Source organism: Lepidochelys olivacea, assembly GCF_965140295.1.
Source record: "Lepidochelys olivacea isolate rLepOli2 genome assembly, chromosome: 4".
NCBI lineage: Eukaryota > Metazoa > Chordata > Testudines > Cheloniidae > Lepidochelys > Lepidochelys olivacea.
The window spans coordinates 73,937,782-73,964,615 of NC_140414.1; the positions used below are offsets into that span (position 1 = coordinate 73,937,782).

General features: G+C 39.1%; 1 protein-coding gene across 1 annotated transcript in view; it reads left to right on the forward strand.

Annotated features, from left to right (window-relative positions):
• TLL1 (tolloid like 1) overlaps positions 1-26,834 on the forward strand; it is a 201,431-nt gene that overhangs the window by 106,132 nt on the left and 68,465 nt on the right. The window contains exons 5-8 of the mRNA XM_084626930.1: positions 1,994-2,146; positions 3,814-3,931; positions 20,145-20,323; positions 25,257-25,362. Coding sequence (XP_084483056.1) covers positions 1,994-2,146; positions 3,814-3,931; positions 20,145-20,323; positions 25,257-25,362 — 556 coding nt within the window. The remainder of the gene's footprint in view (positions 1-1,993; positions 2,147-3,813; positions 3,932-20,144; positions 20,324-25,256; positions 25,363-26,834) is intronic.

Genomic DNA, 26,834 nt, shown 5'->3' on the forward strand with positions numbered 1-26,834 from the left:
TCGCTTGTCTGGGATTCCAGTTAACAGACTGTTACTTTATGTTCAGTACGTTTTAGTGGGACCGCTCATAGAGAAAGGTACTATTCAGCAGGAGTGAAGGTGGCAGAATTGGGCACTATTGAATAAGACAGATCAGCTTTTGCTAAAGGTCCATTTTAACCTGCCACCATGATATTTATACTTTTATAAATTGCTCCAGAAAAGGGAAACAAGTAACTATATTGTATGAAAGTCCTTGCATTCATCTTCATAATAATAGTAAAGATTATAATAATAATTAAATTGGACCAGAGAGAGAGAGCGAGAGAGAGAGACTCTTTAATCTGGGCATTAGGGCACCCATTTGGGAGACCCAGATTCTAGTCCCTTTTGTGCCAATGAATATACAAGTATTTATACATAGTAGACGGTCTCAATAGAAATGATTGAGAAAGACATAGCCAAGTGATTAGGGCACTGTCCTAGGAGTTGGAGGACCCAAGTCCAAATCCTTGCTCCACATTAGTCAGAGCAGGGAATTGAATCCAGGTCTCCTACAGAATGCTATACCAGTTTTATAAGTGGGCAGCAGCTGCAAGCTTATCACTGATTACTCTTCTTCTTGTTTCTTTATCTGTTAACTACTTGTTATTTACAAGGCCATGTGAGTTTATGCTTTGTCCATTCTTATCCTCTGTTTCCTTATTTCTATTTTCTTTTATTGTTCATGCAAGATTAAAACGTTTTTTGTTTGTTTGTTTTTCGTTTTTGACAAAGGACTGATCTGGCTTTCATGCCTAACTCCTGGAGAGGAGATAAGATTCCTCCACCGTGTCCTGGAGCTAAATGCCTAAGTCCCCTTGAGGGGCAGAGCTTAGACAGCTCTTCACTCAGCTTGCTGGCTTCTGTGAATCCTATTTTTAGGCAACAATTTCTGTCCATGCAGTGTACAGGGAGTGTGGGTGCCTAACTCAGGTTTGTGGATTTCACAGGTGGCAGGGCGCCTAAAAGTTAGGTGCTGCAATGCTGAGCATTACAGTGCCTAAATCTCCCTTTTGAATACCACCCTAACTTTCTACCTATTTGAGACAGATTACTGTTGGCTCTGGTAATCTCTCTCAAAACAATAGACATTTTTTATATCACCATACCTTTCAAGGTGTAGGGATCTTTTTATCAAGACAATTTAAGGCATATATAGTGTATGTCCATAGAATTCCAAACAGTTAGTTTCCGAAGAATATATTTTCTATGTCCTCGAGTACTTGACAATCCTATTTACATCTGAAAATTTTATGTCCATTGTTATTACAATTAGCTCCTAAGATAACTAACTACAACTGAAAGAGTTAATCTTCCAGTGTGACCGGCCATCAGTAAAAAAGTTAAGTGGACCGTGCACAAAGTGCCGCAAAAGACATGAAGTCAACTAACAGTGCTTCACTACAGCAATGCATGCGGTTGCTCTTTCCCAGGCCCTGCAATAATATGGTTATCTCTGAAAGTAGCTAATACTAAAAGCAGACCTTTGCCCAGATAGAAGTGAAACAGAGCCTGAATACATTTGGTGGTATTGCCTCTGCCAAACAGACTCTTCTAAACATCATCAATGGGAAAGAACCCCCCCCTCCCCTAATTTTTAAAAGGTATTTTAAAAAAAAACCTCAAGGCATATTACTTAGAGGAAGCAGTTTTAGAAAAATGATATATTTTTTAATTGGAGAGTCGAGAAGTAATCATGCTAGTAATGTCTCTTTAAGGTGTTAAAGTGCCTCTTTGCCCCATTGCATGTAAATTATAATACTGAAGATTGAGTCTTTCCATTTGAAGCACTTCTAACAAATAGATTATTGTTTCTACGTCTCATTGAAAAGCTGAATTGTTGTGTAAAAAGCTACGTTCTGTTATTAAAGTGCATAACGAAAACATGGAGCTTTGGCCTTGCAGAAAACAAATGTTTTCATTTGTGAACTCTTTTGTCTCATATACTGTTTTTTTTTAAATATCATTACAGGTTTTGAGCAAAACAATTCTTCTAAGGGAAGATCAACTGTAAAATTCTCAGGGAAAAATGAGAAAAACCGATTTCCCAGAGCTGCTACGTCACGAACAGAAAGAATATGGCCAGGGGGTGTCATTCCGTATTTTATAGGTGGAAATTTCACTGGTAAGACAAAGGGAGAAGAAGGATGAATGTCTTTTTTAAAAAAAAAACAGGTTCATGAAGAGCCAAATGTAAAACCAATTGGAATCAATGGGAAGACTCTTACTGATGTCTTTTGGCTTTGGGTGAGGCCCTAAGTAAATTTTTTTTGTAAATGTTTATCGATACATTAAAAAATTGTTCCCAAAGGCAATCTGGCAATTTATATATAAAATTAGGCTCTGATGTTTCAGAGGAGGTGAGAATGTTTGTTTGTTTTCATTGTCTAATTTCTTGCTATTTATTTGTAGCAGGATACAATTAAATCTGGCTCAAAACTATTGTGGCATATTCAGTACAAGGCTATAAGTGGCTTGACTGGTAGTAAGGTGAATCTTGTTCAACTGACTTCATTGAACAAACTGGGCCCAATTCATCTGTTCTGTAATTCTTTAATGTACTTTGTAGATGAGCACATAAAATGTTATTTGAAATAACCATGGAACTTTAAACTATACGAGGGAAGATTGTAACTGCTTAATAGAAATAATTTTAAAATAATTTAATAATTTTTAAATACAGTGTTATAGAAGCCTAAAATAAATATCACCCTGTAAAGTTGCAAACAGATAAATACTAATGGGGAGGAAGAAGGACATTTAAAAAAAAAAGGAGTGGAGAAAAAAAGGATTGAAAAAGATAGAGATAAATATAGAGCCAGCAGTGCTGTGCAATAACATCTTGCTAATTGTGCCTCAAGGGGATACAGAAAACTGAAAGAGCTTGGGAAAAGAAATGTAGTCAAGAAAGATTAAAAAAATATTCAAAAATATTTCCCCAAAGCTCACAGCTGAAGGTCAGACTTCCAGTTTGGATATTTACACTACATTATACTGAACATGACCTTTGTTTTAGGAATGGCATTTATTAAAGAGTGCTGAACAACTAAGTATAATAGGTAATGTGAAATGTTACACACATTACAAGTTTCTTACACTGAAAGGTAAATTCCAAAACGCTTGTGTGTGTTTAAGGAAAAAAAAAGGGGGGTGGTGGTAGGTGGGAGGATGGAGAGACAGGGAAAGCAGTGATCTTTCATCTTTAGGTCATTGACTTGAATCCAGCCCAGTTTGGTAGTGGCCAACGATTATTGCCATATGATGGGTCTTCAGTTTTTATGTTAGTCTCAAAAATCTTCTCATTGGATAAGTCTCTGTATCACAAAAACTACTACCACAACCAACACTAATTTGCAACCTTGTTGTCAGTTTTGTATGTAATGGTATAGCTAAGTATGTAATGGTATAGAGAATGAATTGCCTCCTCTCGCCCTTGAGATGATTCCTTCAGGTCAGGATTTGAACATATTGGAAGGGTACAAGGAAACCTGTGTAGTTATTAAACACACTTGTCTGTTTATGGACATATAACTTTGCTTCTGATTTTTAAAAATGTGGCCCTTTGTGCATGGACTTTGAAATTGCAGATATGTTTACAGAACAAATTATTTGAAAAACAGTGCCTTCTTCACTTACCTTTCAAAACCTGAGGTAAACGTTTTCTCACATTTTAAAACAACTGAATCTCTAGGTTTTTGCAGCACTGTGTCATACTAAGATTAAAATGTAATGCCAAGAAGAAGGATGCAATTTTGAAAACCTTGTTTATTTCATGTTACACAATTCTTCCAGGCAGCCAGCGAGCAATGTTCAAACAGGCTATGCGGCACTGGGAAAAGTACACATGTGTTACATTCATTGAACGAAGTGATGAAGAAAGTTATATTGTATTTACATACAGACCTTGTGGGTAAGTAGGTACATGTGTTAATGGGTATTTGTACTGTATATCTTTGAGAATCAAGAAGTAAACAGCAATTTGTTAAAGTTCTTTGTCAGTTTTTTCTCAATTTAACATCTACAGGAAAAGCTACGCATTCAGTGTCTGATCCTGCACACATTCTAATTGGCTCTCTAATAACTATAAGTCTATACTTTTGGCTCTTGAGAAAATCTACATGGTGCGCAGGAAGGATTTTAAGTTTATGCCTTTTTTCTTGTATGTGACACTAGATAAAATTAGAGAGACAAGATAGGTGAGGTGGTCTCTTTCATCAGCAGAAGTTGGTCCAATAAAAGATATTACCTCAACCACCTTGTCTCTCTAATATCCTGGGACTGAGACAGATACAACAGCACTAGGTAAACTTGACTTATACTGAGATATAAAGAATACACTGTACAATATATGTGTGCGTGTGTGAGCGCATAATGTATATTAGTGATACATAGGATATATAATAAAATGGAGAAAAATGCAGATATAGGTGGATATTTCTCATACTTTTAGTGTATAGGGTTTATTTATTTATTCTTAGCTCTATTAATTTCACTTGTCTCTATGGTGAGTTACATAATACACTTATTTTTCCACTCTCCTAGTCTAGCTTAATCATCCAAAATATTAACTCTTTCCTTGTATTGACTGTCCTTACTTTAGTTTTGTTTGAAAAGCAAACCTCATGACTTTTCAGCACATTCCTTCTTCCAGGTCACTGATGTAATACAGGTTTCAGAGTAACAGCCATGTTAGTCTGTATTTGCAAAAAGAAAAGGAGTACTTGTGGCACCTTAGAGACTAACCAATTATTTGAACATAAGCTTTTGTGAGCTACAGCTCACTTCATCAGATGCATACAGTGGAAAGTACAGAAGACGTTTTTATACACACAAACCATGAAAAAATGGGTGATTATCACTACAAAAGGTTTTCTCTCCTCCCACCCCACTCTCCTGCTGGTAATAGCTTATGTAAAGTGATCACTCTCCTTACAATGTGTATGATAATCAAGGTGGGCCATTTCCAGCACAAATCCAGGTTTTCTCCCCACCCCCCCCCCAACACACACACAAACCCACTCTCCTGTTGGACACCATCACAGGGCCTAATAACATCACCCACACTATCAGAGGCTCGTTCACCTGCACATCTGCCAATGTGATATATGTCATCATGTGCCAGCAATGCACCTGTGCCACGTACATTGGTCAAACTGGACAGTCTCTATGTAAAAGAATAAATGGACACAAATCAGACATGTCAAGAATTATAACATGCATAAACCAGTCGGGGAACACTTCAATCTCTCTGGTCACGCAATTACTGACATGAAAGTTGCGATATTACAACAGAAAAACTTCAAATCCAGACTCCAGCGAGAGACTGCTGAATTGGAATTCATTTGTAAATTGGATACAATTAACTTAGGCTTGAATAGAGACTGGGAGTGGCTAAGTCATTATGCAAGGTAACCTATTCCCCCTTGTTTTTTCCAACCCCCCCCCCCTTCCTCAGACGTTCTTGTTAAACCCTGGATTTGCGCTGGAAATGGCCCACCTTGATTATCATACACATTGTAAGGAGAGTGATCACTTTAGATAAGCTATTACCAACAGGAGAGTGGGTTTGTGTGTGTGTTGGGGGGGGGTGTGGGGAGAAAACCTGGATTTGTGCTGGAAATGGCCCACCTTGGTTATCATACACATTGTAAGGAGAGTGATCACTTTACATAAGCTATTACCAGCAGGAGAGTGGGGAGGGGGGAGAGAAAACCTTTTGTAGTGATAATCATCCATTTTTTCATGGTTTGTGTGTATAAAAACGTCTTCTGTACTTTCCACAGTATGCATCCGATGAAGTGAGCTGTAGCTCACGAAAACTTATGCTCAAATAAATTGGTTAGTCTCTAAGGTGCCAAAAGTACTCCTTTTCTTGATGTAATACAGTGAACAAAACATGTCTTATTACTGATCGTTGTGACCAGTTACCTCACTCCATCCTGAAATGCTTCTCACAAATGCCGTTGATAATTATTCCAGTTGTTTTCTGAACAAGAATTCTGGATTTTACAAATCAGTCAATGACCTTACTGCATATGCCATATTAACGTCACCCGGGGCTGATTTCCCCTGTAAACACCTGCAAGTTAATTCATGATCATCCTTAAAACGATCCTTTGATGTGGTGCCTACAAAGAAGAAGAAGAAGAAGAAGAAAACAACAGTTAGGCTGCTGGTGTGCTAAAACACAGCCGATCAGGCTGACCAATATTGTCTTATTGTTTCCTTGTAATCTCCGTCTGTCCTTATCCATCTGTTGTCTCTTGTCTTATACTTAGGGCTTGTCTACATGTTGCCTTAGTCTGCACCATCTGGGGTGTAAATTCTAATGCACACTAGCTTGTTGTCCACTAACTGGTCGTGTAGATCCTGGTGGTGTGCACTGAAAGTTCCCCAGTGCATGTTAACATAGTACTGTTGGAAATGGAGCTAAGAGCTAGTCAGCAGATATTTATAAAGCAGGTATCAGCAGATAATTATAAAGACTGCAGGGAGAGTGTTACGTGCCTACAATTATTTAAATGAATGAGCAAAAGTGCTGCTGCATTCTGAGCTATCTAAAAGTGCTGAAGAAGCTCTGAAGAAGGAGGAAATGACAAATAATGATTCTTATGTTCCTGAAACATAAGTTACTTTAGTATGGTTGTCACCTTGCCAGATAAATAAGAGAGTAGACTGTTTGGATAAATAAGGACTGGTATGTACAAACAACTTTGGTACTATGTCTGGCACAGGATTTTCTGTGGAAAGGCTCGAGTCAAAAGAGACACCAAGCCATTTGTACTCACTCTCCACTCCACGACTGACACATCGGGAAATTACCTTGGTTCTTTCCCATGGCACTCTGCTGTGTTGATTTGTCAGCAAATTGTTATCATTATTTATTTTTTGTATTACTGAAGCATCTAGAAAGCCCTAGTCATCGACCAGGACCCTGTTGTGTGATGTGCTGTACAAACACAGAATAGAGAGCTTCCCCAGAAAGCTTATAATGCAAGGGCTCGTCTACACAGCGATTTAGTGCATGACAGGCTAATACGCTGCAAATTCACACCCTGGCTTGTCACACACTATATCACCATGCAGACAAACCCCAAGAATAAGACAAAAGACAACAGATAGGTACAAATAGACAGGGGAATACAAGGAAACAATGAAACAGTATTGGTCAGTGTCCTAAGCAGTGGCATCACGCCAGTGACCTGTTGTCAAAATTTTTGTAGGCGAAGGAGCGTATTAAGACATTTTTTTCCTTTGGAATGAATATTTGCAGATGATTACAAGGTGCTCCTCCCAGCATGAGGGGCAGCAGGAGACAAAGCTCAAAAGTGCTTGTTTGGAAATTTAACAAGTGGATGATGGATGTTGTTATCATGGGCTGATCAGAGATGATGGTTGACATCTTACAGTAAATGAGAGATGATAGGTAGAGTGTGGATAGGCCATGAAGGACCTTGACAGTGAAGACAAGTAGCTAATGTTTGATGCAACAGAGAAGGGTGAACCAACAGAAGATGGTTAAAGGAAGGGGCTAGGAAAATACTCTTTGCAGCAGCATTCTGAATGAGTGGGGCAAGATGGCATTTTTGAAGGCCAGAGAGAAGGATATTACAGTAGTCAAGATGAGAGAGGATGAGAGCCTGAGTGAGTTTTTGCTGTGTGGATGGATAGGAAAGGCTGTGTTTTAGAGATGTTATTCAGCAAGAATTGGCAAGATTTAGACATAGCCTGGATATGAGGACCTAAAGAGAGAGGTCTGAGTCAAAGATAATACCCAGGTGATGGCCCTAGTGACAGGTGAGACGGTGCTGTTGTCCACAGTAATCAAGAAGGGAGGTGGTAGGGGGAGCTTGGGGGAAAATTAGGAAGGGAAAATTAAGAGCTCTGTTTTAGCATGTTGATCTTGAGCTGGTGGTTAGACATCCATGAAGAGTTGTCAGAGAGACAGGCTGAGATTTTGGTTTGGATGGAAGGAGACAGGTCTGGAGTAGACACATAGATCTGTATGTCATCTCCATAAAGATGGTAGTTGAATTTATTTTTGCATATATTTTTACAGAGGTTTCTTACGGCATATCTGAACATGTTCCTTCTTATTTCTCAAAAGGCAGTCTTTGGGGCAAAGTGCTAAGCTATTTCTGAGTCTGATCCTTTCTGTTTAGAAAATCTGTAGTATCTTCCCAAAATGGCATGATAATGAATTTCATGAGGAAACAAACAGAAAAATGTTAATTTATATATTGAGGTATAGCACTCTGCTATGCTAATCTTATCTACACATCAACTGATCCATTGCTTCTCTAATCTCTGTTTAATCATAAATGGCCTGGTTTTCAGAAGTAGGGAGCACATATAATGCACTTTGATTTCTGTGGGAACTGCAGTTCCTCAGAATCTCTGAAATTCAGCTCAGAATTTTTTGAGACGGCATATCATTATGAACAATATGATCACTAACATAGATGGTACAGTTACCAAGTGAGAGATTGTATCAAAGGGAAGAAAACTGCATGGTTTCATTTCCCACTTTTGATTTACTCTTTGCATCTTCTGCTTCTCCATATTGGCCTTTGTTTGTTTCTGTTATAATTAATGCTAATAGTGTGTGGTCATATATGAATTTGTTAATACATGCAATTTTCCTTTTAGTCCTTTCCCTTTATCCCACTTCTCATCCACCTCTTTCCACCATTCTTTCACTTACTTCAAAATGTACTTTGTAGATAGTCATCATCCATATTCTTTTTTTTGCTCACTTATATTAAAATAAAATAAACATTGTACTCTTGTGATTATTACTTAGAAGCTCCTCAACTTCATCTCCATTTATGTTCTCTATTTTTTAATATCTGGGTAATTCAAAGCTTTCATTACTGTTTGCCCATACACAACCTTTTTGGTTTTGATTACCTATGGATCAGGTATCTCCTCATCAGAAGGCTTGTAGCAATTTCCTCTACTCATATTATTCATTTTATTAGCTTCAATTTTGAACTGTGGTTCATCCTCACCATGTCTCATTTAATTAACACAGTGTTTGAGATGGGACCCAGGTATTGTTTCATCATCTATTACAGTTGAAAAGGCAAACACTGGTGAGTTGAGATTCCATAGTTAGTGGATGGTGGTCATTTGTACTGCAGTATGAGCACTGGAAAATAACGATTTATAGCATAGGGTTTATGATTGTTACCAAAGCAATGTACATTGTTATTCTTGGCCACTGGATAAATAATAAATATGGATGTAGTTATTGGGTTGTGGTATGTAAAATTTTTATCTCTAAACAAGTTGAAAGAGTGCCATGTTGTGTAAACCGCTAGTTGGTAATTACAGTCTGTAATATTCTTTAAAGAATTGCTGCTTATGGTTCCTGGGTGGTATGTGGAAACTGCTTGGAGATTCAGTCACTATATTATGCAGTATGAGAAGCCAAAAAAGGGCTCAGCTGTCCCAAGTGGCACTTAATCTCATGCTCACAATAAATATCACTGAGAAAAAGAGCAAGTCTGTTTTGTATGTGGTGAGTCTGAAAAGGAACAATAAGTCACAGTGTTTTCACGCTGCAACATGCCTTTGATCTTCGTGGCAATTTTTGTTATTTACCTGCACACTTAACTACTTTCTTATGGCAGACTTCATGTGATTTAGAGCAGTCACTGTTGATTTTCTTCAGTATGGGTGTTTGAAAAAGTTGTTTGAAGTAAAGAAAACTCATGTCATGAGTTTCATATGCTCTAATCTGTACAGCTTCTAAATGGTCAAAAGCTGTTTGAACCAAATGCCATGTTTACATGCTAGACATTACAGACTGGATTTTTTAAAAAATGGATAAAGGTTATATTCTGTCTTTAAAAATATACTTATGCTTTAAAGTTTTGTTTTAGTAGCTTTATTTCTTGCATGTAGAAATGACTGGCTATTTAAACAGGTGATACAGTTCTTTCATGGAGTTAAAAAAAGTAATATTTATATTAAAATAATCATATTAAAAGGTCTCTAAATGTTAGTAATGGCTACCACAGTCATGCATGAAGAAGCTAGGTCATAGTGAAGCTCTGGTCATTCACCGTTTATAACCCTTCAAGTCATAAGCATGAGTAGAACTGGATAAGTAGTGGGGAGGGGGGAGGAGGAGGAGTGTTACTGAAGGTTTTTGTGAGCTGTGAATCACATTCTAATTCAGTCATGTTTGTACCACTTTTTGTTTGCTTCTTGGAAGTTTGTGTGAGAGTACAAAGTTTTGTTGGTATAGTCTGAATATTAACAGGAAATCAAATTTTGAACCCGTAGCAAAGATTTGTCTAATCAAGAAATGAAATTAACTTCTGACTAAAGGAGAAGTAGTTTATAAAAGTTAAATCATCCAGTCCAGGAAGAGAAACAACAGCATATGACTTACTGAAGGTGACTAGTCGTACAGCTTAAGTAGCAAAGTGGTGTAGACTTAGCGGTGAAATGAGGATAGACACATTGATGGATTTTATCTGGCAGGCTGTAACTTTTGTTAAAGCTAAACAGAGGGGAGGGGCTCTACCCACCCATCACCCATATGCTCCTATACCTGGCAGGTGTTACAGAACTCCTACTCTAGGGTCCATAACTTGGGGTAGTCTTTCCTCAGCCTACCTCCCAGGACTCAGCTCACTCTGATGGGGACAGAGGGTGCAGAAGGGTGAGGACCTCAACCGACAAGGACCACAAAGTCTGACCATATCCTGTAAGACAAAGGGCCTTCACCAAAATCCCAGGTTTTTACCTCTAGGAACTGTTCATTTTATCCTTTAACCCCACTGGGAACAGGGAGTGCCATCTTGATCACCATCTCTCCTCCCCCAACCCGCACAACTCCTGCCCAATCCAGGCCCTCACATTCCACAACCATTTGTCAGTGCTTCCTTCTGACAGATGTGCCCATAATCTCTGAAAAATTCAGGCCTTTTGTAATAGATATCCCTGTGCTGTATCACTGAACCCCCTGTCTCCAGGAATATGCTAGTGACCTCTCTGTTCACTTTCTTCCTTGCCTTGTCCATGCAGGCTGCATCTGCAGCTCCCTGCCAAACCCATCTTGTAGGCTTTTCTGATCATACTAACATAACCGCTGGCCACAGTTGCCTAACCCAGCTAACATCCCTCTGGATTCTATCCCTTAAATTGACTCCTGTGCAGTCCTTGAGATTATTCTCCAAGGTGGATAGCCAGGATGCGAGGGGGTCTGCTTTGTTCAACAATGAGAGTAGAAGTGGCATGAGCTGATCCCATTGCATGCCTCTTCTGCCGAACCACTGGACGCAAAAAGCTTCAGACTGAAGCCTAGCTGAGATCTGCCTGCCATCCTGGCTGCCCCCTTCTACAGAGTGCTTCAGATCTGAATATTAAGTATGCTCTGGGTATCCTCTGAAACAAAAAAGCTTATGGGATTAGTTGCTTTTTACAGTTCCCTGCGATCTTTTCCTAGGTGCAGACATACGTCCTGTAACACCTTGATTTCCTGTACCCTTTCACCTCTACTTTCCATGGACCAAACCCCCTGCAGACATTGATGTCACTGTCCCAGTCCTGAAAGAATGAGTACCAAATATACCTAGGTCAAGAACGTAGTAGCGCAAGGTTTTTCCTCAGTAGCGCAGGAAATTGGTATCTTGTTAGGAAGCTGCCATCACTGTGTGTGGACAGCAGGCCTGGCTGCAGGCTCTGGATTTTTAGTAAGGCTTTCACTGCCTTTACAGGGCACAAGTGTTTGTCTGCACATTCCTTCAACGCCACATATGCCCTTCTCTTCTTTTTGAGGACCTTAACTGCCGGGACCACTGTTCCTGTCGATTGTCGTACTCTGTTAAATTCAATGCTCACTGGAACCTTCCCACAGTTGCCAAAAGCACCAATTCCCTCACTTGAAAAGTGCCAAAGAGGGCAAAAATGAATACCACCCTAAATAAAATGGCCTCCCTCTCACAGCTGCAGACCCATCCTAAAGCCTTTAATAAGACTGGGTTTTCACTGTTATACGTAATGTTGTCCCTCTAGTGCCAACCCCTCCTGTACCACCCTTCTAAGAGCTTCAGTGGTAAAACAAAGCCTGCCTGGATCTGGGAAACCTGCCAGCCTACTTGAGTAGGACAGGCCTGCTATTTCACCAGATATAGTGGAGAGAGCCAACCTGCAGTGGGTCAAAGACACCCCATATTGCACCATCTGGTGTGTAGGTATGGCCCAACCATGATGAAGCCCTTCCTGAGCCCTAAATGTCATGAATTCTCTAAGGCTCGTTCACAGGCCCTGCGGGTATGTCTACATTGCAGTTAGATACCCACAGTTGCCTCATGACAGCTGATGAGGGCTCACGAACCTTGGGCTAAGGTGGTGTTTAATGACAGTGTAGACATTCAGGCTCAGGTATAAAATGAAGGCCCTCACCAGCTTCATTACTTAAGCAGTCTTAGCCAACTGTATATTTACAATATGGACCACAGATTGTTTTTTGCACCAGAAACGCACTTTCTTTTTTTAAAAGCTTTCTCCCCAAAGAGTGACTGCCAGCATTATAGGAAAAACCTTGAGGAAGGTAATGTCTCTTGTAATGGCCAGAGCCACACAGCTTTCTGGCCACTTCTGTGCACACCACCTTCCTTGAAAGTAAACCTGTGCCTCCCAAGATGTCAGATTGTATCTGCAGTTCAGTCTTGAGCAACCAGTCCAAACGTTATATTGAAATCCCATTAAACTCTTCCAGAAATCTTTCCCACACTTTAAAATGTCCTTTCATTTCCCTTGTCATTCTGACAATGGTGGGAATTGTACACTCCAGAAGAACCTGATGCCAGATGGGTGAAGAATGCCTGACTAGGAGCCACCACCCACACACCTTCCTGAGGCTTGGACCCTCACTTTCCCCAAACTTGGACCCATGGACCACCTGTATAAAGAATTTAGGATCCCATCCAGGAGGAATGCACTCCTCTGACCCACCACCACCGAAGTCCTGCTCACCTGTTCTCCTCGTCCCCTGACTCATTATCTGCATCAGTTATCTGCAGGCCATTGGTCTTACCTGTCTTCCTTTGCATACTATTGGCAGCAGCTGCTGCTGCTGGAATGGTAAATAACCCTTTCTCTGCTGGAATGGAGCTGTGCAGGCACCTGCTCCAAGTTAAATTTTATGAGCTTGGGAATGCTGGCCAATTAGCACTCTTCCCATCCCCCACCTATCTGGCTAAGGAGTGCCAGAGACTCCAAGGATGGTGAGGAGGAATTACTTGGTGTCCCTCAGTGAGTGACTCCCTCCCTCACTATTGAGGCTGTCATCCTTCTCTGCCAGGAACATCAACTTTCCCCACCAGTTGAGGAGGGTGGGTGGCATTTCTGAATATTAAGTAATCGAATGAATGCCCACTCTAAACAGTTTACAAACATTTAGCAAGTTGAAATTATTTCTAGTAAACTATTCAGAGAATAGTTTTGAATATCAAACAAATCAGTAAAACTCATGATCTATTTGTGGACAATTTGTGAAAAGGACCAAAAGGGATAAATTCATCAGATTAGAACAAATATTGGCCTTCTGTATTCATGTGCCATTTTAGAGGCTAGTCTGGGAATAAATCAGTAAGCTACTACAAATGGAACAAAAGATTGTGTGTATATATATAGTCCAAAATTAGAATGTAAGGAAAATAATGTGGTTTTGACTACAAGCCTTTTACCAAGAATTATATATGAAGGTGGAAGAAAACTGCTAACAATAATTTTCCTTACAATTTCATTCCTGGTGAAAATGTCCAAGGCAGACCACTATTGCTAACTTTATTTCTGTATGAGTGCCAATCCAATTTCCACTTTACCTAGAGGCATTTTGGATTGTGAATGGAAGGAGTGTGCTTTCACCAGTAAAGTGATTAACAAAATTGCTTCATACTGAGTTCTCTTGTGAATTACAGATTGTTTTCCTCTCTATGTAACCAGAATAAAGGGAGTAATCCGAGTGGGTTTGTGGAGTTCTGCATCATTTTCATCCACAGCACCATGCAGTTAATGTCATGGTGAACTGCTATTATCATTCAATAGGGTGCTTTAAAGTATCACATTTTGTAGTGTGCACCTGTTTAACCCGCCAAAAAACTGAGACTATGATCCCAGAGATTTCCCCTTCCCACTCATCAATTTTAAGACACATTTTATGGCAGCTCTGTGAGGCTCAAAGGGCCCTTATTTTTCAAAGAATAGCGGTAGCGATCACTGCACTTTCTCTCTGACAGTTGTTTCTCTTTGCTCACCATTATTGATCAGCTAGACTGATTACATGGAATTAGAGATTCATAAATAGTTACCATCTTCAACTGCTGTCTGGTGCAATAAAGATTAAAGAGATCAGGAGCTTTAAAGTCTGCCTGTTGGCTGAGTTTGAGAAGGATGACAAGTGCTCATACTGTAGAGAGATGCCTGGGCCTTGTGCCAAGCGCACGTAAAAGTGTGGTCACAACAAAGGTCTTGCAAATCAGTGCCTTTTGATGTATAACTTTGTAATATTCTTGACCCTTTGACTCCATTTTGTTGTCTGAGTGATCAGAATGTTGTAACTTAATTGGATAAATCTGATGTGTGCATGGCAGGGCGCTCGATGCAGTAAATCCTAATGACCCCCCACTCCCCGAGGATTCTATACTACTACTGTTATTTTAAGACACAGTGTTTACTGTTGATGGCTGTTCTTCTTTGAAGTAGAAAAAGAGAATCAAAGAGCTAGTCTGCAATCTGTGTGAAGTGCTTGAACTCCATTTAGTAATCAAAGTTAAGAAATTGCCATAATCAGCCAATTTTTTAAAAATAGGCTGATACTCTGTTTTTAACATAATTTGGCTGCTCAACTTGAGATGCCCGAGGGTGCCTAATTTTCAGAAAGGCCTGTCCATTCACCTTCTGAAGCCAGGACACCTTTACAGTATCTCAAGTTGAGCACCCAAAATTACTGTTTACTTTTGAAAATCGTGCCCACATTGTCTCGCTTTAAAGGGAATAGCAGTAAAATTTCACAAAATCAAGGAATATACTGTAAAAAGCGACCTCATTTTGTGATATAAAACCCAAAGCTCCCTAGGACAATATTTTACACTACTGTTATTCAAAGGCAAATAATTAGTATTTGTTTACATATCAAACATTTTATGTGATTTTATGTGCTGTGGTGGATGTTTTAGTTTTTTTTTTTCAAATCCTATTGCCTAGCTTTTGGAACTAATAGAGCAGAATCTTGAAAGGTTCTATGTTTCTGTTTGAGACAGTCAGAGTAAAGAAGAAGCAGCAGAAGAAAAACAGTGATGAGTACTGCCTGTGGCTGAATTTTCTAGGACTATGCTATTGCCTCATGATTTGAAAAAGTAATTGACAGTGGGATATAAGACACAAAATAGGCTGGTATAATACTGACTGAAGGTGCTGTTGCCTTCTTTGTAAATACAAGGGAATTGGCTCAAACTAAAATAGCCAATCCATGTGTTTTATTCTATTTAAAAATGTTTCCCCCCTAAATATGCAGTCTCAGTTACCCATTGTTGAGGCTCATCTGCGATTAACAGAGTCATGTAACCCGCCAGTAACAGAGCTCTGGCAGTAATATGGTAGCATCTTGGATAAATTATAAATTATTTTTAGTTTATTTTTTCCTTAGATTGCATTTTGAAAACTGTGGTGCATAGATCACTTGAGGGTTACAGAGAGGAGTTGCTCACATTATGCTGGTACCTCTTCTCTCTTCTTGCTTCTAGCTATCAGAGGGGTAGCCATGTTAGTCTGTATATGATGATCAGGTGGTTATCTTCTCCTATTTACTGTACAGGAGCCACAGTTTGGTGGCACCTTAAAGACTAACAGATTTATTTGGGCATAAGCTTTTGTGGGTAAAAACCCCACTTCTTCAGATGCATGGAGTGAAAATTATATATACAGGCAAAAATATCTGTCTGTATCTGTGCGAGTTTTTTCATACAGCTAAATTCAGTACTTGGTACCATGCAAGGCACTGAATTTAGCAGTATGAAAAGATAGGCATAAATATCTGTCTGGATCTGTGCGAGTACCTGTAATTTTCACTCCATGCATCTGAAGACGTGGGTTTTTTACCCACAAAAGCTTATGCCCAAATAAATCTGTTAGTCTTTAAGGTGCCACCGGACTGTGGCTCCTGTACAGCAAACAGGAAGAGATAACCACCTGAATTGCTTCCAGCTGTTTCTGTAGGTTTCCAGACTCTTCAAGGAGGGCCTGCAGGATTAGAATAATAGAAATGTGGGGCTGGGAGTGACCTCAAGAGGTTATTTAGTCCAGCTGTCCACAAAGAGGCAGGACCAAGTGTACCTAGACCATCCCTGACAGGTGTTTGTCTAAGATGTTCTGAAAAACCTTCAGTGATTGGGATTCCACAATCTCCCTTGGATATGTATTCCAGTGTTTAACTACTCTTAAAACTTTTCCCTAATATCTTATTTACATCTCTCTTGGCCCATTACTTCTTATCCTACCTTCAGTGGACATGGAGAACAATGGATCACTGTCCTCTTTATAACAGCCCTTAATATATTTGGAGACTATTATCAGGTCTTCAGTCTTTTTTTCTCAAAACTAACCATGCCCAGTTTTTAACCTCTCTTTATAGGTCAGGTTTTCTAAACTTTTTATCATTTTGTGTCCACATCTTTCCTAATGTGCAGTGCCCAGAATTGGACAGAGTACTCTAACTGAGGCTTTACCAGTGCCGATTAGAGCAAAACAGTTACATCCCATATCTTACAAATGACACTCCTGTTAATACACTCCAGAATGATATTAACCTTTTATGAAATTCTGTCACATTTGGCTGCTACTCTGAAACCTGTCACATTGTTGACTCTCATTGAATTTGTGATCTACTAGAACTCCAAATCCTTTTCAGTAGTAGCCTAGCCTAGCCAGTTATTTCCCATTTTCTAGTTGTGCATTTGATTTTTCCTTCCTCCGTGTAGTACTTTGCATTTGTCTATACTGAATTTCATCTTGTTCGTTTCAGACTAGTTCTCCAATTTGTCAAATTCCTTTCCAGTTCTAATCCTGTCCTCCAAAGTGCTTGCGGCCCCTCCCTGCTTGGTGTCAGCCACTAATGTCAGCATATTCTCCACTCTATTATCCAAGTTATTAATGAAAATATTGACAAGACAGACTCCTTCAGCACCCCACTAGATATGCCTTCCCAGTTTGACAATGAATCATTGATAACTATTCTTGGAGTGCAGTCTTTCAACAAGTTGTGCCTTCACCTTATAATAATTCCATTTAGACCACATTTTCCTAGTTTGCTTATGAGAATGTCATGTGGGACATTGTCAAAAGATTTACTAAAATCAAGATATATCATAGCTACTGCATTAAAGAAGGAAATTAGGTTAGTTTTACAAATTTGCTCTTGACAAATCCATGTTGGCTATTCCTTGTAACTCTATTATCCTCTAGATGATTTCAAATTGATAATTTAATAATTGGTTCCACTATCTTTCCAGGTATTCAAGTTAAGTGGAGTGGCCTCTAATTTCCTAAGTCCTCTTTCTTCTCCTTTGTAAAGATAGGTACTTTGTTTGCCCTTCCCCTGTCCTTTGGAACCTTACCCATCTTCCATGAGTTTTCAAACGTAATTGCTAACAGTTCTGAGATTGTTTCAGGTAGTTCCTTAAGTACCCTTGGATGAATTTCATCGGATCCCTTTTTGTTAATATTAATTGTGTCGGATATCTGATCACCATTAACCTTTTTAATGAAGACTGAAGCAAAATAGGCCTTAAACATCTCAGCCTTCTTCATGTCATCAGTTATTAGCTCTCCTTCCCCACTAAGTAGAAGAAGTACACTTTCTTTCATCTTTCTTTTGTTCCTAATACTTTTGAAGAACCTCTTCTTACTGCCTTTTATGTCCTTTGCTAGGTGTAATTCATTTTGTGCCTTAGCCTTTCTGTTTTTTTCTCTACATCCTTGTGCTATTCCTCTGAACTGCTCCTTAGCAATTCATCCATTCACTTTTTGTAGGATACTTTTTTTTATTTTAAGGTCATTAAAGAGCTTGTGATGGAGTCATATTCACCTCTTACTATTCTTGCTATATTGTACGCAGTAGATAAAGTGATAGAGACAGATGTGTGTCAGAAATCTCAGCCAACCATTTGATCCCAAATATCTCTCCATCCCTATAGGTTTTGCTTTAGTCTCCATTCTTTCCTTTTCCTGTCATAGTGAGCAGACTACATTTTTCCAGACCTTCCAAAAGAGCAGACATCTCAGAAAACTGCTGAGTATGGACGCTGAAAAGGGCATACCAGCTCCATTAGTTTACATTGGAATCATGAAAGCACAGAAAAAAAGGAATGAAAAATGAGAGCAGTTGTGAAGCTGGCTTTTTTTTTTTTCAACCACTCCTCAGAAAAATATGACTCTTCAGGATGAAGACTCTTATCCAAGAAGAAGGGAGAGGGAGAACAAGTAGACCATTTATTTCTGGACTACAATTTCCCAGTATTGAAAGATTACTTTTGTGGGCCACATTATCTGTCACATATACCCAGAAAAATCTCAGCGAGGGGGAGAGATGGCATTCCTGTTTACTTAAGCACAGGAGTATCATGGGATTCTAAACCTCATTTCACTCCATTTCAGGGTTATCTACAAAGTATTCATCTCTCTTCTGTGTTTTGTTCTGTGAGATGTTAGGTAAATCTTCAAAGGGTTATGGTATCATTAACATTTAATATTTCTAAAGCCCTGCAACCATAATTAATGAAGTAGTTTGAATTTTCAGATTAAAAATGAAAGATTTACTTAGGAGCCAACCAGAGTTGAGTGACTATGAAATCTGGATGAGTGTTGGTACGAAGTACAACAGAGATAGACACAGCAGGAATCTACCCCTGCTCCCTGCTGCTTCTTCTCCACTCTTCCCTGTTCCTCGCCCCCACAGCTATATAAGTCTCGTTGAAAGATTGAGATATTGGAACCAAACTCATAGCTTTTGTGTTCTTATTAGAAAGAAAATTTTGTTCAGCCTCAGACCATTTGGTGGTTCTGGAATGAGTCAGAAATACAACAGGAATGCTATAGAGGGGGAATCATTGTGTATTTTTAGAGTTGAGGGATTTTATGGAGACACAAGTCTGTGGGGCCTGGTGAAAGGTTTGGGAAAATAGATGTAGACACAATAGTTTTCTAATTCAATTTCTGATGTGATTTAGGCACCAATTGTCAAAGCACTTAGGTACATGATTAACTTTAAACATATGAATAGTCCCAGTGAAATCAATGGAATTACAGTGGTATGAAAACTAGTGTTTTACTATTGAGAGGAGACTACATGAGAGAAGATTCAAGTCCAGTAGGGTTAGTCATGGAGACTTTACTTTTGTTCTTTTTTTATTTTTTATTTATTTGTCATAGAAAGCATTTTTAGATTTTAAACTAGGTTTTGCTCTTTGCGTACTAAAGTGGAACATTCTCCGTCCATTAGTTCTTGAGTGAGGGCAACTTCTCTCTCCAAGCCAGAAAGCATGAAGATGTGGAGGGTTTCTGGTGTGGACTGTCTCCTCTACTGAAAAAAAGATGTTTCTTCATGGATCCTTATTCAGGGAATGTGGGAGAGGAATTTGAAAAAGCTGATGGCAGCACTTCCTAATGATCCAGAGATGGCTGCAGTAGGTGCTCCATTCCCAAGCAGAGCAGTAGAGGGCCAATCACATCTGGTGGTGTTATATGTGCTACTCTCATATGAAAGACAGCACAGAAGCAGCACAACACGCAAAAAGATGGATTTTAATCACAGCCATTTTATTTTGTTTGTTTTGGTGTATAAATCTCCTTTGTTTTTCAGAATGACTCCAGGGACACAAATAACAGTCCCATTGGGTCACAAGTGGCACCTTGGATAAAGAAATTCATTCTAATAGTTATATATAATAATACTCTGTATTAACTACTATAAATACTAACTTCAGCTTGTTGTAGCATTGTCATGTAATGTACTGTATTGATTTTTTTTTTAAATTACCCTCTAGCAAAATTTTATTTTTAAGTCGTTTTCTTGAAAGTTTTAATCTCTATTGACATTTTTATTACAGGTGCTGTTCTTATGTGGGTCGAAGGGGGAATGGTCCTCAGGCTATATCTATTGGCAAGAACTGTGATAAATTTGGAATTGTTGTTCATGAACTAGGGCATGTGATAGGCTTTTGGCATGAACACACACGGCCAGACCGAGATGACCATGTAACCATCATTAGAGAAAACATCCAGCCAGGTGAGACAATTTGCTACGGGTTCTTAGGTTATATTATTTCACTGTTTATTTTTGTTTTATTGAAGATTGTAACAATTTTTACATTTTTGAAATGAGTCTTTTCAATTCAAATAATTGTAATTGGGATTTTGAGTGTTCTTAGAAAATTCAACATTCTAATAAACTAGCCAAAATTAACATTTTTACATTTACACCATTTTTTTTATCTGGAGGGATCCCCAAATGATTCAAACTATATACAGTTTATACAGTACCACTAAAGTATGAAGTATACCACTGGAGTGGAGAGAAACAGCCAAATAGACAACCAGTTAAGCAACCTGGAGGGACTTCAGGGAAAACCATTAGTCTTATGAAAAGAGCCATGGGACCTTTCATGTTCATACAGCGGAGGCGGGACTGTGGTTTCATGTTAAAGATAAGTACAATTGTGACAAGGCTTGGAAAATGAACTAAACATTAACAGACATTGTTTTTTGACAGAAAATTTAGTTTTTGTCTAAATAACATTTTTTGTGACAAGTGTCTGCTTTATATGGGAACATTTGAGTTTTCATCAAAAATCAAAAGTTTTCTGTTTTCAGTCAGAAAATGTTTGTTTTTTTCAATGAAAAGTCAACATTTTCCATGGAGGAGAACCTTTCCAGCCAGCTCCATCCAGTGCTTACTTGCCCTGGGTCTAAGCCTATTCACCATGTTGAACTATACTGGTGCCTAAGCCTCACCTGCACCAAGCCACACCCCCTACTATATGTTCTCCTACTGATTGTATACTACTGGGCGTGGGTCTGTTGGGTGAACTCAGTTCTTCTAATTAGTGCTGCCCACTCAAATAACACCGGCTAACTTAATTCATGCTGCCTCCGATAAATGAGTGCTGGGCCACTTCCCATACTCCTAAATAAAACAGTTAAGGCTGTTTTGCTCAACAATAAAGTCTTGCTGGACAGCATTCTCCCTACCCATTCATTAAATAAATATATGATCTCATCCCTTTCCCACACATGTACAAGTCCACAAACCCTCTGCTGCAGTGGCACACGCATGACTATGTACCATGATCATCCTGCAAAGCCTTCTACTCCAGGTGGAAGAAGTAGTAGGCTCCTGCTTGACAACCCTGCTTCTTAAAAGTGGTAGCAGCTGCCTCCCACACCAGCTTCAGGTGCCTGATAACACTTCCAAGCAGTAGCAGCACTGAAACTGTCTATGCAGACTAAGCAAGACATCACTTCATTGGTTTACACTTGGTTCACAACTGGAAGGTTTTCTTCATAACCATAAAGGCTAGAAATTTAGTTTTTAATAAGACACTCACCCGGGAAGTCCTGACTTGTATGATACTCAGTTTACCTAACTGTGAAGTAGGCAAGTTGAGATTATCTTGTCAAGATACAAACCTATGATTTCAGAGACTCTGTATTTCAAAGTTGATGTTTTAGATGCTAAAGGCGTGATTTTCAAAATTTCAGAAGCCCATATTGACGTGGAAATATGCCTATGCAATTTTGCATTAAATTTGCATGGACAGTAATGATGATTGTATACATAAAACCAATATTGGTATGCAAATTGATATGTGTTATCTGACTAGCCATTTATACACCCATATTTAAATGCATTAACAAATCAGGTTTACAATCTGGCCCATACAATTGACAGTTTTATTCTTATCAACCATTCTTTGCAATGCTTGTCTGACCTGTTCTTGTTGGAACCAGAGTTGGGCTACAGAAGCTGATTTTGGCCCACAGAGACAAGGACAGAAGAGCGTCTCTGAGAAGAATAAAAATCGCTGCTTCTGCTAGCATGCAAATACTGTGCTTGATTCTAGAAGCCTAGACCTTATGTTGCTGCAGATGCATTTATTCTTACAAATTACTCATATTTAGTTCAGGTGAGTTCTTCATGGCACAGTAACAATTTTGAAATACAAAATTATGTTTAAACTTTTAGGAGATAAAAATGGCTTTTGGTAAAATATAGATTATAGTTCACAAGCAATTTAAATTGGTTTATCAGCAATTTTCATTTTTATTATCAAATGTGGACTATCATGCTGAGCATGAGAAGCAATGTAATCTAAAGGCTAGGGCCCATGCCTTGGAATCAGGATGCCAGTGTTTATTCCTGGTTCTGTCTCTGACCTGGGTGACTTTGGCCAAGTTACTTCATCTCACTCTGCCTAAGTATCATCATTTGTAAAATTGAAGTAATGATACTTAGCTGCTTTGGAAAGCATGTGGAGATCTACAGATGAAAAATACTATGCAAGAGCAAAGAGTTATATTTATTTATTAGCTATTCCAGTCACAACAGCAGAGCATTCTGCAAGAGATGACAGATGACAGCTATGATCTAATCTATTTTTTTTGTCACTTCTTTTATGCCTAATACATAATATTTTAGCAATATTTCTTCCTTTAATTTGCCTTATAGCAAGATCAGATTGTTAGTTTCCCTCTCCTGACAACAGGTTGAGGCAGAACAAACTTGCATTGTCAGTTTCTTTCTCGCTCTCTCTCCCCCCTGACACTGTCTATCCCCTTTTATAATATAGGTTGACAATCACTAATCAGATTGTGCCAGTCCGCAAAACCTGCCTACTAAAATCATTGGCACTACTCACAGTAATAAGCATATAGGTATATAGGCATCTAACTCTCATTGATTTGAATGGGCATTAGGCACATAATTATCTTTGAGGATCTGGGCCATATTCCTTAAGCAAAGGTTTGTACTAGAAGTGCAAATGTTGGCTTGCTCAAGGAAGGTCCATACCTTACCTAACTTTGTCCTGATTGCTCATGCACTGATGACTTGATAACTTATGATTATTCCCTAACTTTTTCACACATGCACAGAATTTTTAATTACATTTGAATAATAATACATACATAATAAACACAAATAATAAATACATCCTCAACAACTTTTTCACATATACAGGATTGACAATGTGCAATGTGTTAGGTGTTTGTGGGGGAAGTATGAGGTTGTAATTAAAGTTTTGCATTGTACTGTGAGGGAGATGTGTAGTCTGTAGAGTGTTTCCTTTACAGTTGGAGTTGAGTTCTTTTGATGATAGAAACAATCTGTTGCTGTCAGTGGAAACATCCTGTGTGGTCTAAGAAGGGTGCTATAACTTGGCAATCCTAGCTTTTTAGGATTTTCACTGGGGGAGAGGGTGTCACACTTAGCCAACTTAAATCCCTTTTAAACATTTCCAGAATGGAATTATAATAACGGCTCAAGTCTCAAAAGAAATATGAAGGTACAGATTAAACAGATATAGGATATTTTAGAGTCCTACAAAATAAATAGCCTAACAGGATAAAATAAAGAGAACTTATTTTTCAGTATATGGGGTTTTTCTGCTTTCATCTTAACAGTGCTTCTGTTTTATTTGTTAACCAATTGCTCAGTGTTTGTGCAGCAGTGTTTTATTTTGCTTTTAGTGCCTTATTTTACCAGATGGCTTGGGTAAAACAAGAAACTAAATTACACAGCTCTTAAACACACACAACATAACATGCAGTTTCGAAAATCTCTTTAAACTAAGTCAGTCTCGTTATGTTTTAAGTGTTACGCTACATGCAACTGATATAGGCTAAGAGTTAAAGTTTGTACCCTGAAAAAGCCATTGTAGGATTTCTTGGTTGTAAAGTAATATTTACATTTTTTAATTAGTGGTGCAATGAAGCTGTTAAGATTCCCACCATACTCCTTAGAATGGGACTTTGAGCAGGACTGGCAGGGAACAGACACTTCTCATGGATCTTATTCTGAAGGATTGAGAGAAGTTCAGACTCCTCCCGCTACCCTTTGAGTCCACACATTGCACATGTGCTCTTCCCTGCTTCCTTGTGCTGCATCCTGGACTCCTATGTGTGCTAAGAGGGCTTGGGTGCAGTAACTGCTCCTTGTCCTCCTTCAGGCTTTGCCTGTGATTGGTGGATTCGTGTCACAGGGAGAACTTGTTGCCACCTGGACCTGCATGTGAATGGGTACAGTATGTACCTTCCTCCTGGGTTGGGCCTGCCATTCTCAGGCCACCCACCCTTCACCTCGCAAGCTTCCACCTTCCTCCTTAGTTCCTAGCTGAAGCTTCTAATGTCCCTTCTTGTCAGACATTTTGGGCTTAGTCATCGGTAATTGGAGTCAGAAAGGCATTTCCATCAAGAGGAAATTGGCATGTGCAGTGAGGGTGTTTTTGATTTTCTGTTAGTATCCAGGAAGTTTGGCCAGTATTGTTTGTTAATGAAGGTCACAACTTTTGACAGGAGTCCAGCGGATCTGGGTTTGAGCAAAAGCCAGTTTGCATACTTGTATACTGACAAGGACCAGTGGCTTTGGGCCGGGACCGGTGGTTGCTTGAAGGACTGGAAGTGAACCTCTATTTCTTACACAGATCCAGGCATCCCTTACATGTGCCCCTAACAGTTGCATTAGGTTAGGGTGGGAGGGGTAGCTGGAAGTTGGCCCAAATAGCTGTTGTGGTAAATGGGGACTGAAAGGGTAGCCTCTACTTAAGCGAAGTCACTTTGGTAGCCAGCCTGTGGAATCCCCACTGAACAGCTATCTGCTGGACTGTTTGTGGAGGGGTGTATTTTTTTCTTCTATCATTGATGGCTAAGTTAATGAATGTTGTGGCCTCCATGTTTATCACAAGTTGGTGTTCTGTGTCTTATTCACTTACAGTGCACAGGTGAATGAAACAGCTAAATTATATGTATAGTAGAATAAAGTTAGTAGCGGGTGTTCTAGGTGCATGGATCTTCCTCCATTCATCCAGTTAATAAAAGAAATTAACTACTCTGAAGCGCTAGATTCACTAAGATCCATGAGTTTCTGTGAATGGCATTGTAGCTCTTTTACCCCTTCCCAATTATCAAAAGACTCATCTGAGACTTTGCTTATGACTCATTTGTAGGTCAGGAATACAACTTCCTGAAGATGGAGCCTGGAGAGGTGAACTCCCTTGGGGAACCATATGATTTTGACAGCATTATGCACTATGCCAGGAACACCTTCTCAAGGTTGGAGTCTCAGGTTATACCTTTTGACTTTTAATTCCATTCCTGTATGTGAAAACTAGGAACCATAGATTTAACAATGGCATTTCCAGAACAGCTTTAAAATATTATATTCCTTCCGCAGAGAGTGTTCCAACAGAAGTCAAAACACAGCTTGTTGGTTTTCTTTAAATCCAACTATGTAGGATAATTTGATTATTTTTTTTAGAAAGACATCGCTTAATGTCCCCTCATAATATTCAATTTCAAAACAGCCTTTGAATCTTATTTTAATTTAGATTTAATGTAAAGATAACCTGGAAACCTCATTTCATAATAGCTGTCTATTATTTTGTAAAACCTCATATGCTGCAAAAAGTTAAATTTAGAAGAATCAAGCAAATGAAATATTTAGGTATGTGTTCCTTTCTCTTAGAGTGAAATTCATGTCAGTACATAAAGTCTATGTAATTTGTGTACCTCTGTGGGTACAGAGAGTGAGATATAAGTCTGGAAAATGTACCCCACAAACCAGGGCCATGGGAAAGGGCTGAACTAGACTAGAGACTGCAGCTCATTCTGTGCTGCTCATGGTGTTAGTGACATTAGAGCCACACAATCAAGAATCCCATTTTTCCCACATTGGGAGCTCCCACATTGCTGCTCCACTGCTGGTTATCCTTGCACAGCCCGTCTATGAAATTTGAGTGTGGGAAAGGGTCTGACACCCATAGTGCTGATTATATTTCATACCCTGTAGCTCAGCCACTAACCACCCTAGAAAAAGGTTATCAGTATAATGCTAATGGAACCCACAAGGGTAAAGTCTGTGGAGGAGGATTCAGGTTCAAGTCCCTTTTCCATCCCAGACTTTGTGTGAACTTGGGCAAATTGTGTATCCGCTGTATGCCTCAGTTGCCTTCTCTAATATAAGCACATAGCAGCATGTACATTAAAAAAAACCAGCCTACCAAAACAGAACACTTCACACACAATTCTCCTTCAGGAAGAAGATGAGTGTGGGAATGAAACACACATGACAGATGTTATTTAATGCACTACTAGAAGGTGCTCAGATACTACGTTGAGGAGGGTGGCATAAGAACTTATATAGAATAGAAAAGAATAACCAATAGTCTTAGTGCTCTGTAATTACTACCACATGAAGATTTGGTTTCTGATCCTAGTCTCAGATGCTCCAGTCTGGCAGAAACTGAGAGTGGTATAGGGAATCATATTCTACCCCTAGGCAGAAGAGAGTGTTTTGTATCACTTACAGAAGTCCTTAAGGCCAATAAGGGTTGCCATTGATTATGTTCAGAGGGGGAATCCTATTCAGTGTGGAACTTTACCATCTGTTAGAAACTAGTATTTCCTTTAGTCACCAGGACCAGGTCAACAAAGACCACAAAACTTCATGAAGTAATAGCCACAACATATAGATAAGTATTAAGACTATCAAGGGCTTGTTGTTTCCATAAGCCTTTTTAAGGTGG